General features: G+C 40.1%; 1 protein-coding gene across 9 annotated transcripts in view; it reads right to left on the reverse strand.

The window, feature by feature from the left end:
- Window positions 1-305: 305 nt before the first annotated feature.
- The window catches only part of gab1 (GRB2-associated binding protein 1), a 49287-nt gene continuing 35039 nt past the window's right edge, over window positions 306-14553 (reverse strand). For 5 of the 9 annotated variants that reach the window (XM_051070522.1, XM_051070528.1, XM_051070527.1 and 2 more), the window contains 10 exons: window positions 12828-13056; window positions 12552-12644; window positions 11357-12042; window positions 9534-9628; window positions 8974-9274; window positions 6551-6643; window positions 5260-5353; window positions 4436-4559; window positions 2250-2378; window positions 306-2138 (listed from right to left, as the gene is read on the reverse strand). In XM_051070522.1, the coding sequence (XP_050926479.1) occupies window positions 1980-2138; window positions 2250-2378; window positions 4436-4559; window positions 5260-5353; window positions 6551-6643; window positions 8974-9274; window positions 9534-9628; window positions 11357-12042; window positions 12552-12644; window positions 12828-13056 (2003 nt within the window). In that variant the 3' untranslated portion in view covers window positions 306-1979. Of the gene's footprint in view, window positions 2139-2249; window positions 2379-3382; window positions 3459-4435; window positions 4560-5259; window positions 5354-6550; window positions 6644-8973; window positions 9275-9533; window positions 9629-11356; window positions 12043-12551; window positions 12645-12827; window positions 13057-14553 lie in introns of all 9 variants that reach the window. The other 4 variants (XM_051070523.1, XM_018690877.2, XM_051070524.1 and 1 more) reach the window with 4 other exon arrangements.

Raw genomic sequence — 14553 nt, forward strand, 5'->3', positions numbered from 1 at the left:
GGCACCATCACTGCTGGAAAGAGTAGTATTGTAGGGTTGTTTTCATCCATGTATTCAGATGATAAGATCATATTTGCAGGTTGTAATTGTGCAGCATGTCTAGAAATGTATTTTTAAAAGTTATTTATTAGTCAATTGTTCATTAAAATGATGAATTAAAGTCGTGTGCAAGACTGCGTGTATATGGCATAGTATCAACAATTTCCCAGTATGATTGATAAGACAGAAAACTCAACACTCTGGATGTTTCTATTCTATTCATTTGTCTCCAGTTTTCATCATACTGAAGAAAGACAACACATGCATAAGAGGTTTGATTTTTATTTAGTCCACTTTTAAAATTTACATTTTCTGTCGAGATTCATTAAAAAAGATAAAGCGTCATCAGCTTTGCAGTCTGTATCACAAAGAGACTGCAATAAGGAAAGAGTGAAGTAGAATGAAGATGACTTAGTAGGCACATTTTTCAAATGATACGTGTTAATCTAACTGATGGCAAAATATTTACAGCAATGATTTTATCTTGTGGCAGCACATGCTTGGGACTTCTGAGAGTTCACAGGTTAGTAAAGCACAGATTTATGCAGACAAAGACTTTTTCACCGTCTATAAAAGATGTATGTAGTTGACTACATGATGCAGTCAATTTCCCAAAACTGTATGCCAGTTCAATTTGAAATAAATTAAACCTAAGAGGAGAGAGAAATAAGGAATATCAATGAACTTGTGAAACTAAATGACTAGTGCTTGTCAAACTAAGCATTTTAATAGACTTTAGCAAATGTTTCTCCATATGAATCAAGAATACTGAGCTAAAAGTGGACACGACATCCACCTGATGAAATAACTTGAGAAATAAATTAGAAGTGGATAGTTGTATTAGTTTGCATTTATAAAGAGTACCTGATTTTCTCTCTGTAGCCTAAGTTTGATACCTTTGCATAACTTATAGAAAACCTGTCACGTTCTAAAAACTCACAGTAATTCATTCATTAATCACAAGTCCTGATACCACCTAAGACAGGCACAGGATTCTACCCTGCAGAATCCACATACCTTTGAGCCAAACACACTGGATATTCCGTACAAATAAAGGACACTTTTCCTGTTTATATACATAACACTTTTGTACAGTCTTTGCACTTCCATAATAACAGATTGAAGCATTTCCACTTACAAAGTAAATGGAAATCAAATCATATTCAGTGGATTAAACCTTGAGTGAATCCAAAGCTTAAATTGAGCACTTGGTTACGTGTAAGATGAACAAGTTCAACTGCCTTTGCATTGAAAGAAAAAAGTACTAAAACTATGAAATTCTGTCGTACTGGGTTATCTTGGGGATCTGGTTTGATGTTGCCTTAGACACGGCCAGGAGTCAGTTTCTGCTATTCACTATGACTAAGTGAAGAAACGGTAAAACTGACCTGTGAACAGTGCCCATGGCAACACTGTTAACTGTTAGCTATGCTAACTAGTAGAGTGTTGCATTGACAAAGTATTGTGATCATGTTATCAAGTGATTTCACTTACACTCCAAAACAACATCAAACAGCATTATAATTTAAGGAAATGTTAACTCTGGATCAGCCCACCGGCCACTGAACGGTGAACAACAGAACAACAAAAAAAAGAATACAATATTGAAGGCAGTGAGTGTTCAAAGTTCATGAGTCTGCTTAAGTCAAACCCCAGGGACAAGTCCAGTCATTCCACCTGCTTTCATACTGCATACAGCTTATTCCTGGCCCACACCTCTTCCTACAACTGTACACACAGTGCTGTTCTAGGCCTGACAGCAGTGTAAACTAAAGTCAGTTGAGTGGCTATGAAGCTCCACTGGCTCCTACACTAAGGATCTCGCTGAGGTGGAACGTGACAGCTGGACCGCCTCAAAGCACAAACCAGAGCCAACACTAGTGTAAATGGCCCAATGGTTTAGGGGTTTGGAGGGTGGGTTGGCAGCTAGGACAACAGGGTCACTTGGATCCTTTGGAAGGGGTGTCTGTCTCTGTGGATTGGCGGCCATCATTCCAGGCCTCCCGGGTGCTCTTAAGGGCCTGTGTCCGATGTTGGTCCACAACCACATAGTCAACACGCTCATCTGACGCTGCCATGCCAGTTCCATTGCTTTTCATCTAGAGAAGGAAAAACACATAGGTCAGTATTGAAAATCCTTCAAACTTGTTCCTCTAATTTTTAGTGTGTAGCTCAAGGTATTGAGGTTATCAAAGTTAATTCCTTCCTACCTTCCTAGGTGGGGTCGACTTGCCGGAGTCGAGATCCAAATCCAGGTACTCCACCTGTTTGTCTCCCTTTGGCTTCACCATGGGGCTGCTACCACCATCCGCAGTCATGGGCGGAACAAGCTTCATGTTCTACATAGAACCAAGAAAGAATGCTTTTATTGAGAGAAAAGAAACACTGAGGCAGTGAAAACAGAGCCCATATTTGAACACAGACCTGTGTTGTCACAACAAACAAAATGTCTTTGATTTGATATTTGCATGTTTTGCATGTTCTGATTCGACCCAAATTGCATTCAGCAGTCTTTAGAGGGTCTAAATACAGGTACTTGTGGTTTGTGAGAGTTGTGAGTTATTGAGAGGACTGCAACAGAAAGTTAATTATACAATAACAACAAAATCAATGAATTATGGAGCTATTTAAGTGAAGTTGATCATCATTTCATTTTAAGAATACATTAGCTCAATCAGTGAACAGTCTGACAGGGATTCACTGATGGTTGCACCATTTTGCAAATGTGCCCCAAAAATCGGCACCAAACAACATGCCTAAATTCCAGCTGCTTCAAAGCTGTCCAATGAAAAACAGTAACTCTGGGGAAAAAAACTTTTATACATGCACATGCATAAAAGAACTGTTACATATTTTCTTTTGAATTTCTTAAAGCGTTTTTGGTATGAAAAAAAATAGTTATTTTGATATTTTATGGTGCTTTCCATATCTTTATATTGAATAAAACAATGGATCAGTCACATTTCCTGCCTTTTTTTATAATATCTTGACATCAAATTTAAGATACAGATAAAGAGCTTTGTTGTGACAACACTAAGGTACATTTTGGACCTATAGACAGTGTTAATTTCTAACTACAAATGTGGTGGAATTATTAGAACTAGGATGGTGACAAAACTAGAACAAACTAATTGTAAGAGTGATGGCTTATACAGCTAAAAATCACTTCAAGCAGTGTATCCAAGCCACTCTTTGTAGCTGGTGTTGGGGGCTGATATAAGCACAGCAAAGTATGTTTTATGTACTTGCTGAATTTCTCATCTAATGATAACATCTGAAACTGGTGACCTCTCGTGTTCTGACAGGGCAGGCCATGCATGTCTAACCTGGCAACCCTGCTCACCTCCTCTATGGTGTCAAGTTCCTCCACCTCCCTCTTTACAGGGGTGATGGGGACTGTGCAGTAGAAGGACTCCTCTCTACACACAGTAAGAAGGAAGTAGTCGCAAAGTAAAAAAAAAAAAGAAAAGAGAACAGCAGATGGTCAAGAACAAAATGCAGGAAAAAGAAAATGGATGAAGCCAGAGCCTGGTGAAGTCAGAAAAATGAGGAACTAGGGAGAAAGGAATTAACATGAGTGAAGAAAGAACAGGAAGTCAGCAGATAATATTAAAGCAAATGCTGGAAAATGTACACTGTTACAGCAAGAAAAATAGGAAAATGGCACATCTAATACCCAAACTGTTAGAGAAAGTATCCCCATTGACAGAAATGTCACACCATCAGTATATGGCTGATGTACCCAGTATTATTCTTCAGAAACGAAAATGCTCTATAAGCCAATTGTGCCTGTTTCAGCGGCATTACTGAAATGACTACAAGACACCTCAACCTGATTCCATTTCACCCACTGCCCAAATAACAAAAATGGATCTTTTGAACTACAGTAAGGGTACCGATTTGACAAGAGCAAGCACTCTTTAAAGAACACAATACCTGGAAAGCAAAAGAATAAAACAGAGGATAAAGAAAACAGAGCAGCAAGACAAGAGGAAGCTGCAAAGAAAAGAGTTTAAGTGGCGAGGAGTCCATCTGCAGCAACCAGTAATTTGTCCACTCTAGTGTATGGCTTAGGGAGAGGAGCAAGGACTGGAAATAGGATTTCTAATGCTTTCTGTACAACAATTACAGCTTAACATTCTAGGCTGTATGGTGTTTAACCCTAAAAACATTGATCTGCCTCATACAAAATCTTCTACTATATTTATGGTGCATGTTTTCTGTAGACTTCATATGAATAGATACAAGAAACCACAAAAACCACCCACATATCACAATAAAAATTAAACATTTATCACATTTCTTTTCTGTAGCTTTGATTATCTGTGATCTAAGAAGTAAAGAAGAAAGTAATCATGCAACGTCTTATATCAGAGGATAGTTATGTGTTACATACTGGTTCATCTGTGGACATATTAGAGACCATGGCTACATAATTGTCTTCACAGTCCTCGGAATCAGTGCTGGAGGCCATGCTATGCACTGACGGGGGTCTCGCTGGCATTGGAAACCTAGAGAGACTGAGCAGCATTCACAGTGTTTACATACCCACTTCCAGGCAAATACAGTCTCTGGTGAGCACAAAATATAATACAGAAGTAACAGCCACAGCTATAAACCACTGCAGCCAGGAGAGTCCCTGCAGCACTAAGCACAGAAATAGACCTCACCTCAGATAAGCCAACTAACTGCATTCAGTATAATGTAGCTCTGGGGCAGATCCCAGACCTGTTTGTATGAGCAGTGCTACTCAGGTCACAGAGTGACTACAGTGATGCATGAAGGGTTAGCGCCTACTTCTTTAGTTAATTGTATCTACTACAAAAAGGCATGTTCACACCAAAGTACATTTTCCTTCAAAAGAAAAGGAAAACCTTAAATGCATTTTGTATTGGTAACATAAAGAGCAGGTAGGACAACGCAGTTTCCATAACAACATCACCAGCTTTAGTCACCACAAGATGTAGTGCCTCAATTTATTTTCATTGTCCCATGCCCTGTGTTTCTCTGAAAAGTTACATTTTCTTAACTTTAAAAAGCACTCCATTCTTCTTAATAAGAAGTGAGGCACAGTGCCTCTTCTGAGACAGCATCCTCACTTGACTTCAAACTAAAAATAAAAACAGGCCTCGTGGGAAAGCAGAGTGGTGTGAACATGCTCTTAGTTGTTAGCAAAATGTAGAATTATGAAAAATCCTGCTGAACATTTTAGATACTTACTCCCGAGCGAATGAGCGTGTGACAGGCGAGCGGACAGGCGTACAGGGCTCCTCCCATTCTGGCAGTGGTTTGATCTCCAGTGGAGCGGGTTTTACTGAAGCAAAGTACACATACCAGTCAGTCACTGCTCAAGACAAGTAACGGTACATGTATGTAAGGGCGGCAAAGGTCAACAGCAGAAACATTGTATGTAATGTGGAGTCAACCAACCTATGTGTGCATAATTTAGTGTTGTGTATCATAAAACCATTTCTAATGAAGATCAAAATGGAACTACAGAATGAATTCACATATAAATACTATAAACATGGCTCATTATTCTCCACTTTTATTTTGAAAATAAAAACAAAATATTTTAGTACTTATTTTAAACAATTACAAACAGCTGAAAATTGGATCTCCAAAACTACCAATAATACAAAAATCTTTCTAGTTCAATTATTTATTGATTTACAGAATACATATTAATTAATACATCAATAAATAATAAAACAGCTTTTGCATGTATGATGTAAAATGCAAAATTGTGTGCAATGTAATTAAACAGCTCACAAGTTATAAGAGCCTAACACAGAGCAACACACAATAGATAATTAAAACAGTGTAAACTACATACTTACATAAGTAAAGTCGATAAGTAGATATGGTCATTTATGTGAATATCTCTTTCATTAGATTATATCACTGTTCAATTTCCTCCAGAGGAGCTATCTACTACCTTCCAGAGCCCATATGAGTGTTTTTATGACAATAATCCTGTTGTGGCTGCTACATCTGAATGTGTGTTTTGGAAGCACAAAATGTTCAACTGCAAACAAAAAAAACATAAAAAGAAATGTTTGGGAAGAGAAATGTTAGTAACTCCTGACATCTGAATGACTGCGTGTAAGATGTCACATCAGAATGAGGGGATATTTAGATAAGGTGATAGAAACAGTTAGTTTTAAAGGTATGTTGCTCCTGTTCATGAGTTCAATTCACCATTTGGGAAGTGCACACCCATCCGCCCCCACTGGGATTTAGAGCATTGAGACTCCATTTAATATCCTTTTGAATCTATTTGGGTACCACTGAATGGATGTGCTCTTCACAGACAGCAAACATTAAGGTACATTTTCATAGACTCTGGTGTGCATACAGTTAATCTCTTATAGAACTAACAGGCCTCAGAAACAAGAGAAATCCCACAGTACACTACTTACAGCATGCAAAGAGTCGACATGGAGTTTGGACAGGTCAGAGAATGAACAGTTTTTAGATACACAATGGCAGTTCAGTGAGGAGTACCTACCCTTGCGTCGTGCCCGTGGGAATTCACCTACGGTTTGAGAGTCGGTTCGCTCTAAACCGACACCTTTTGCTCTTATTATTTTAGGACTCTGACCTGATTGGTGAAAGAAGACTTTGCTTATTATAAAAAAATTTGGTGATCACAACAGTTAAGCCCTACAGTAAGAACTGCTCTGCCATGCAAAGCAAAAGACGAGACTTTGCTGAACACCAAAACTACACCCTCATGTACACCCAATCACCTTTTTGTGCAGCACAGTTATCAAGAGGATGATTGTCATGACAACAGCAGACCCATACTGCCCAACATGCACCTCACTCCATGCACTACGGCTTCCCACACAAAGACTGACATCACAGCTGTGCATGCACGATGAGCAGTGTATAAGCTCTGAGAGTACACAGAGAAATCATGTCATGTTGAGAGGAGCACAAACAAATCTGCAGAATAGAGTAACTTACTGATGAGGAACATAGCTCCGTTTACATCAACACACTGATCACAACATTTCTATGCAGTGCAGATAAGAACCTAAATGTGCCACAATCTCAAACTGAGAAAATTCATTTAAATGGAATCATAGATAGTGTTAATAAAATGAAAGCTGCTGACTAGCCTTGACCACAGATGTCAAAGCCTTCACAACATACAGCTGAGATAAGCAGAAAAAGAAGTGAATATAGTTAGTAGGGAGCAGGATTAGTCTAGAGTACAGATGGATTTTGCATGGCTCATGGTAAGTAAAGAACTGAACACTATTCATAGAGAAATCAAGTATGTAATAGTCTACTTATTTCTAAAATATATTCATCCATACTCTCTACTTTAAAAGTAACATATAAGAATAAATACCTCATATCAATGCATTTGAATAGTGATGTTTCTCATTAATGTTGACTAATCTTCAGTTTCAGTCTGATTATCATACTAATAATTAAGGATGTCTGCGCATAAGAAAATTCTGAACTCACTGTGCTTTATCCTGGTCAATGTGCTATTCATAATACACACTGCAGGTGCAAACAGATCTGAGTATCTGAAATCCATGTTCGAAGTACACATGCAAACTACATTTTGTGCCAAGGGTAGAGGGACTGAGGGCAAGACTCTTTGCTATAATAATATCACATAGCAGCTTTTGAATCATTAATTACTGAGGGCTTTACATGACATAAAAACTCATTAATGTGATGTTGCCAGAAAAGAAAGCTAAACAAGAGTTTTGGCAGACGTTTCAAAACTGCCTGAAAATGGCTAAACTTGATGCAATGCAATTCTGTCTCTTAGTTCTCCTGATAAAACCAAAACAAATGTGGTCCAGTCAAATAACTGCATTGGTCAGTGCTAGATGTGAATCTGAAGTGAACAACGAAAAGGGAAAATCAGGATATTTTTTTACTCTCATACCTTTCTGGAAATGACAGAAAACAAACTTCTGTTCTTCTTAAAGTAAATCAAGAACTATAGTTCTCTCCCATATACTGAATACTGATACACACATTTTTACTAGTAGAGAAGCCACATGATTTGGAGTAATAAAAATCTTTTTATAACTTTTAGTCATGATAGTCCAGCGATGATGCCTGCCAAATTTGGAGCTGACTGACTCAAAGGTCACAGAAAAAAGACTGCATGTCATGCATGGGAGGATTCCCCCACTGGGAAATGTAAAACTCCATAACATGTCCTATTTTCCTCAGTGACAATAACAGCCCTGGCTTTTGGTTTGCCTATGTGATGACTCCCTGTCTCTTTGGCATTCTTCAACTCGCTCTCTCTCGCTGCCCATTACACAGCCTTTCAATCTGCCCAGATTGCAATTCCCTTTGCTATTAGGTCTTTCATCAAAGAGCTCCATTCAGATGAAGGGAACAAAGGGGATGGAGGTGACCACCCCGGGTTTCGGTCACTCCATGGCACAGGGACCAACCCCCTCCAAAATGGTCTACAGGGCCTCTTGAGCTCAGGACAAAAGTGCTTTTGACAAGAGGCTAACTGTGTTAGATGTAAGAAGATGTAGCAGGCACTATACTAATTCATCAAGAGGGGAAATAAGCTGATCAAGAACAGGCACAGGAGGAAGATGGTGGTATTTAATTCACCAGACAAACCAGGGAAGATAACATGAGAGAGAACCTTTTTCCATAATAGTAATGGCAACTAGTGTGATAAAGGAAGAAACTGCTTTGAGTATGTTTTGAAAATGGCTTTATGTCCATGAGCCAGCACTGTGAGAATAGCAGCTGAGTGAAAGAGTTAGTTGTCAGTTGTTGCATTAGTGAATACTGAACATACTGAAGCAAGTTAGGTGCAAGAATAAACTTCAGCACACATCAAACCCGCAGCACCAACGTGATAAATCTACAGAATATGTATGAACCAAGTCACAGCTACGCATGCATGCACATCTATTATCCGCTCACCTTTGCGATCAGGTTTGAGATTTCGGTCCACAGGTGGGGGCTGGCAGTCGCTGAGCATTGGCCTCCGAGGAGGAGTCTTGGGGCTTGAGCGGAATCCCATGTGGGCGGGCGGGGGCACCTGCTTTCCCAGAGAGGAGAACTCCATGGTGCCCGGAGTCATGGGCACGTAGTTGGGTTCGAGTATTGGCTCTGACAAACTGCCTGAGTGATGATGTGATGGGGAGTTGGCACTCATTGGCACATAGTTCTGTTCTATCTCCTCTGTGGACTGGCTACTCACTGGCATCATTCCTTTGTTTTTCTGAGGGTGACAAGGCGTACATACACACATGTTCACAAAGAGACACAGCTGGTGTAAGGCTGCCTCTAAAGCAATGAAATTTTGTATTTTTCACAGTCAATAATGGGTGCATTTGAACATATTTGGTCCCTAATATAAAAGGCTGATATGCTAGATTGTCAAAGCATCCACAATCACAACATGAAAGTCTCCCTAAAAGGTGTCAGCCACTTCTTAAATTTATAACAGGGACCAAGAGTATTATGAGCGTTTAACTTACAAAGTAGCTGTTGAAGCTTTCATTGAAGTCAAACGAGCAGCTTTTGTCAGATGGGAATGATCTAGGAATGTCATAGCAGTCCTGGGATCCAAAATCTGCAAAAAAACACATCAAATTACCACATATACACATAATTTTAACATATACTGGAAGTTAATGAGATACATACCAGTGATAATAGTTTCCACACCTGAGCTAAATGCCTTCCTTTCAAGCCACTGTATGCCATAACATAATCCTAATGATATACACAATAGAGGCCTAATTAATGAATTAATGACTCTGCAAAGATGTATTTGCACAGTGGGATAGAGCTCTGGGTAAGGGCTCTAACTGTGAGGTATATTATTATTGTTTTTTGGATTCTCATTATGCACTGATGCAGTCGCTAATGCGTTTCACTTACAGCCACAAGACCCACAGCAGTCCTAGGAAAAGCTTGTACAGCAAATGAGTGTGTCAGCTGAGAGAGACTAAGTGGGGTAAGATCATGACAGGGAGTAATTACGAGACATGTCATTTTAGTGAAATATTGTAACTGCATCCAGAAACATATCAATAAAATATGTTTCAAATGGTCAGATGAAAACTCATGCTGATGATTCACTTGCACTGGGCTGTGTTCAATGGCTCTTCCCAGTGTGTTTTCATTTTGGTTCCCCTTACACCTCTGGATAGCCTGCTCTGTTCATCAGTCAGCAAGAAGCCAAGTAGAGCTCCATCATCCAACCAAGCCTGATGTTGGGGGAGATATTTGCCCCAGCCTCAGCTCCATTCAGTATGAAATTATACAACACATAGTCAGAGTAACATGGAGTATTCACTATTTGTGCAATGACTGCTGATTTGACAGCTTTTAGTGTTTAGCACAGGTATGATTGTCTACTGAGTTCCATCAAAGATGTAAGACTCTCAGGGTTTGTAATCAATTGTCTTGCCGCTAATACCTCTGTAATGACATTTGTCACCACAAGAGGGAGGAGTAAGTGGGAGAATATTGTAATTTGTGTCCATCTTTTCTCCATAAGTCTCTCTCCTTTTGCCAGACAGTTGTGTTCTATTTATTTAAAGCCTTTCTACAAAAGATGTTGGGCAGTGATTTAAGATTTGTGCTATTAAGGTCAACTTTTATTAATAGAGCTACTTTTTTTCTAATTTTACTAAACTACTATAATACAAGGCATCTCTTTTCTACTCTTCTCAGGCTCTGATTTGTCAGATTTTCATACAAATCTTCTCCTGAATAGACAGTGGAAGTGATGATGCTGCACAGAAATTGCTTTCCTTTAAATGTTAGAACTGAGCATTGTAATCAATATATATGATTGGAATTGCTGCACAAACCGTCGTCGAGTTCCTTAATCGTAGAGACCCTGAAGGCATCTGCAGAGAACTGTCAGCTCTGTGTTCAGGTCTGATAAGCTTTTGACAATTTGAATGGATTGTGAACAGAAGAATAAAGGTGAAAATTGGGATTGCAGGTAGAAGAAAACATGCCAAGAGCTCCGGTGATGTCTCTTATCATCCATCAAAAGAAAGTGAAAAGGGTACCGAATGCCGACATAAAAGCTGTGCAAAAGCCTCACGAGGCCTTTTATAATGTGTCTAGTCGATGACAAATATCACTGCACATTTAGGTCGAGATTTTATAGAGGAATGCAGCTTTGAGAATGTGTGAGTCTTATTAAACACTATATTTAGATTATTTGTCTTTTTTAGGATCATAAAACATATTTTCTTACTCCATAGTAGTTTTCCAGTGAAATCAGAAAATCTCTACTCCAACAGCAAAAAAAATAAAAAAATAAACTCCCAACACAAACCTTTGCGGAGGCGTGAACAGTCCACAGTGCCAATAGTGTTGCTGCGTAATGCCTTATTCCCAGCACTAGTAGGTACACAGTAGTTCCCATCCGTCTCTGAGGCAGAGCGGGGCACACAATAGGTGTCCGTGGGTGAGCGCTCAGCAGGGGGTGGCGGGGGTCCTGAGGTGGAGCTGAGCGAAGGCTTGGGTGGTCTGGGAGGGGGGACTACATCTCCCCCACCCTCTGAGCCTCCTACCCCTGTTGACGATGACAACGTGCGGGGCACCTGGTAGGTACAGTTTGCGCCAGGTGTAGGCGGGATATCATAACTAATGGAAAGGTTGCGCATCTGTGTCTCCATCGAGGGCTTCCGTGATGGTGTGTTGAAGACGTAAAGCTCAGAGCCATCCCCGCTGTCTGGATGGGCTGGAGGGGAGGAGGCCGACTTGGGGAGCAGCACAGTGTCCTGGGAGTAGCTGCGAGGGAGGTGGTAAAGGCCGCCGTCAGTTGAGAGCGAGGCACCACGTGATGGAGGCGAGTCGTAAATGGAAGAGGCAGAGGCGGGGGCCGGGTGCTGTGGGAAGAAGCCGTTGTGCGAGGTGTGTTTAGCTGACGAGGTGGAGGATGTAGGCGTGCGGTGAGAGGGGAGGTTGTCATTCAGGTCTGTCTCTGAAGAGGTAGACTTGGAACACTCAGCATGAGCTCTAAGAAGAAAACACATACATACACCAGAGAATTAAATTAACAAGAAACAAAACATGTTGATTTAGTTAAGTTAAGAAACCCACACAGTCATAGTAAAACTTCGCAGCACAGTTTGCAAGCCATTGTTAGTAGCTTAAAGTTGCATTCAAACACCTTTTATCACTAATCTTTGGTACCTCTTGTCACATAAACATCTCTTTTGGGTAAGGTGGATGACTGATGCTCTCAGTGGCTGTTGGGTAATTTCTAAACATGCAGGCAATGACAGAATCAATATAGTGTTAGATAAAGAACAAGTCAGTCAGTTTTGATCTAGAAAGAGGGCTAGTAGCTAAAGATTCAAACACCTCTAATCCAGCACTAATATCTACAAAAGCCATGTAAATCTACAGTAGGGAGTATGAAGTATTTGCGTGTCTCTGTTGGTCTTGTCTTGTTTTCTTTTTTTATATACATGTGTAGCACTGCACACAAGCAGGCAGTTCCAGCTGGATGGCTGGCCACTCACAGACTAGCCTGTGGAGGAAGAGTCTTGCTCTCACACTCCTCCAGGAGCAAATACTCCTGGTCTCCCTCCAATGGAGAGTGAAGCTGCACTGAGCTACACACACCACACAGCAGGGACAAGGACAAGAGTGGCAGTACAGGTGAAATGTACAAAAAGAATAAATGGGCTGAAAAAAATGTGCAAAGAGAAGCTTACTTCACAGTGTAGCAGTCAAACACAGTGGATATGGAGATTCATACATACAATATAAGCATACGTTGACACAAACAAACTCACCTGTTGGGTTCAGGCTTTTTACTCTCACAGTTGACCAGCCACAGGTAATCCTGAGGCTCCTCTGAACTGGACTGAGAATCCAGATGACGCACATTGACCGGCTGGTATGGAGGTGGCACATTGGACAACACTCCTGCCGCTGGACCAACAATATTACCCAGTGCTGGATGTGGGGGGGTATCCACTACCAGACCTCCAATGGCTGACTGGTGAGCAGCTTTTGCTGCCTCTGGAGGAAAGAAGAGAGAATACTGGGATTAACTCCTGTTGAGACTGTTCATGTTTAGGTGTTATTTTGTTTTGTATATCAAGCCATGTGTGCCTCAAAACACAAAAGGTCAAATGTAATACAGGGTTTTTCAAAGCTGACTAATGAGGAGGTGGGTTGCTGCCACTGAATTAATTATCACATCCACTAACAGAAGAAATAAGTACACTTTAACAAAAAAAAGCAACCCTCAGCAGCAAAATGCAGAAGTGCTATGTTGCACGACAAATGCCATCTAATAAATGAGTGAGGTTATTGTTTAGACTGTAATCTGGTGACTAAATTGACCACAGAAAATGAGATACCATCAGGATCTGTCAAACGTAGCTCAGCAGATAACAGCAAATGACTGATCAAGCTTACAAACTGCTCAGTAGATTTATAGTAATTAATCACGGCAGCACAAAGCACACATACCATCAGCCAGACAGTCACCTTATGTAAAGTTGAAGTTAGTTATGCATCCAGCTGGACTTGTTTAAGTCCTTTATTTGTTTCAGCTGGACTTCTACTGAATGGATTTTATTAAATCCAGTGGACTAATTTTAATGGACCCATTTCTCTTTTGGACTTCTTAGATTAGATATATTACCTTTGTATTGATCCTATTATAATCCTGATGTTGGATTATAGCCACATTGTTGTACTTTAGTATTTCTACTGTTCCAACTTCTTGGTGACCTATGGATCCTTAGTCCAAATAAGCCAGGGTCTGCTACTTCTGTAGACCTATAAAGCCCACTGAGACAGTGTAGGTCATATTGGTGACTGATGATATTGGGCAGAAAGTAAACAGTAAGCTGTGCTTGCTAGTGTCAACTCTGGCAGAGTAAACTTAGACCCAAGCTGTTTCCTAGCAACCCAATTCCAATGTAACAGTCTATAGTCACCCGCAGCATTTTGACTGACACTGCATCAACTTTATATCTCTATACTATCCAAACTTGATGAGGGTTGGTGTGTGTGAGCTCACTCTGATGAAATAACTATTCAAGGACAGATCTCAGATATGTCTCTGCAACAGCCCCCTGTACTCGGTTTATTAAACTCAACCCCAAATCAAAGCTGTTGCCTGCAGCTAAAACATAGGGATCCCCTTCTCAACTGATCCAGCAAGGCATAATGACCTATAACCTTGTTTGGGCAGATTTCCCAAGAGAAATAAAAGCTTTTGAAATACTGAGGGATGTGTGTGTATATATATATATATATATATATATATATATATATATATATACACACACACACACACACACCAGATATGAGTGATATTTGTGTTGACAACATTCCCGTAGTGCATGTAACACTGGCACCACAATGGCTGCAAATTTAATACTTAAAGTTTAAGTATTTTCATCATTCTTTTCACATCCAACACATACATGCATGAAACCCACTTAAAAGCTTTGCTTGTTCATAAACAGTCTGAATACTGTGTTTGCCCTCAGAATCCCACAC

The sequence above is a fragment of the Lates calcarifer genome, linkage group LG5 (assembly GCF_001640805.2).
Source record: "Lates calcarifer isolate ASB-BC8 linkage group LG5, TLL_Latcal_v3, whole genome shotgun sequence".
NCBI lineage: Eukaryota > Metazoa > Chordata > Actinopteri > Centropomidae > Lates > Lates calcarifer.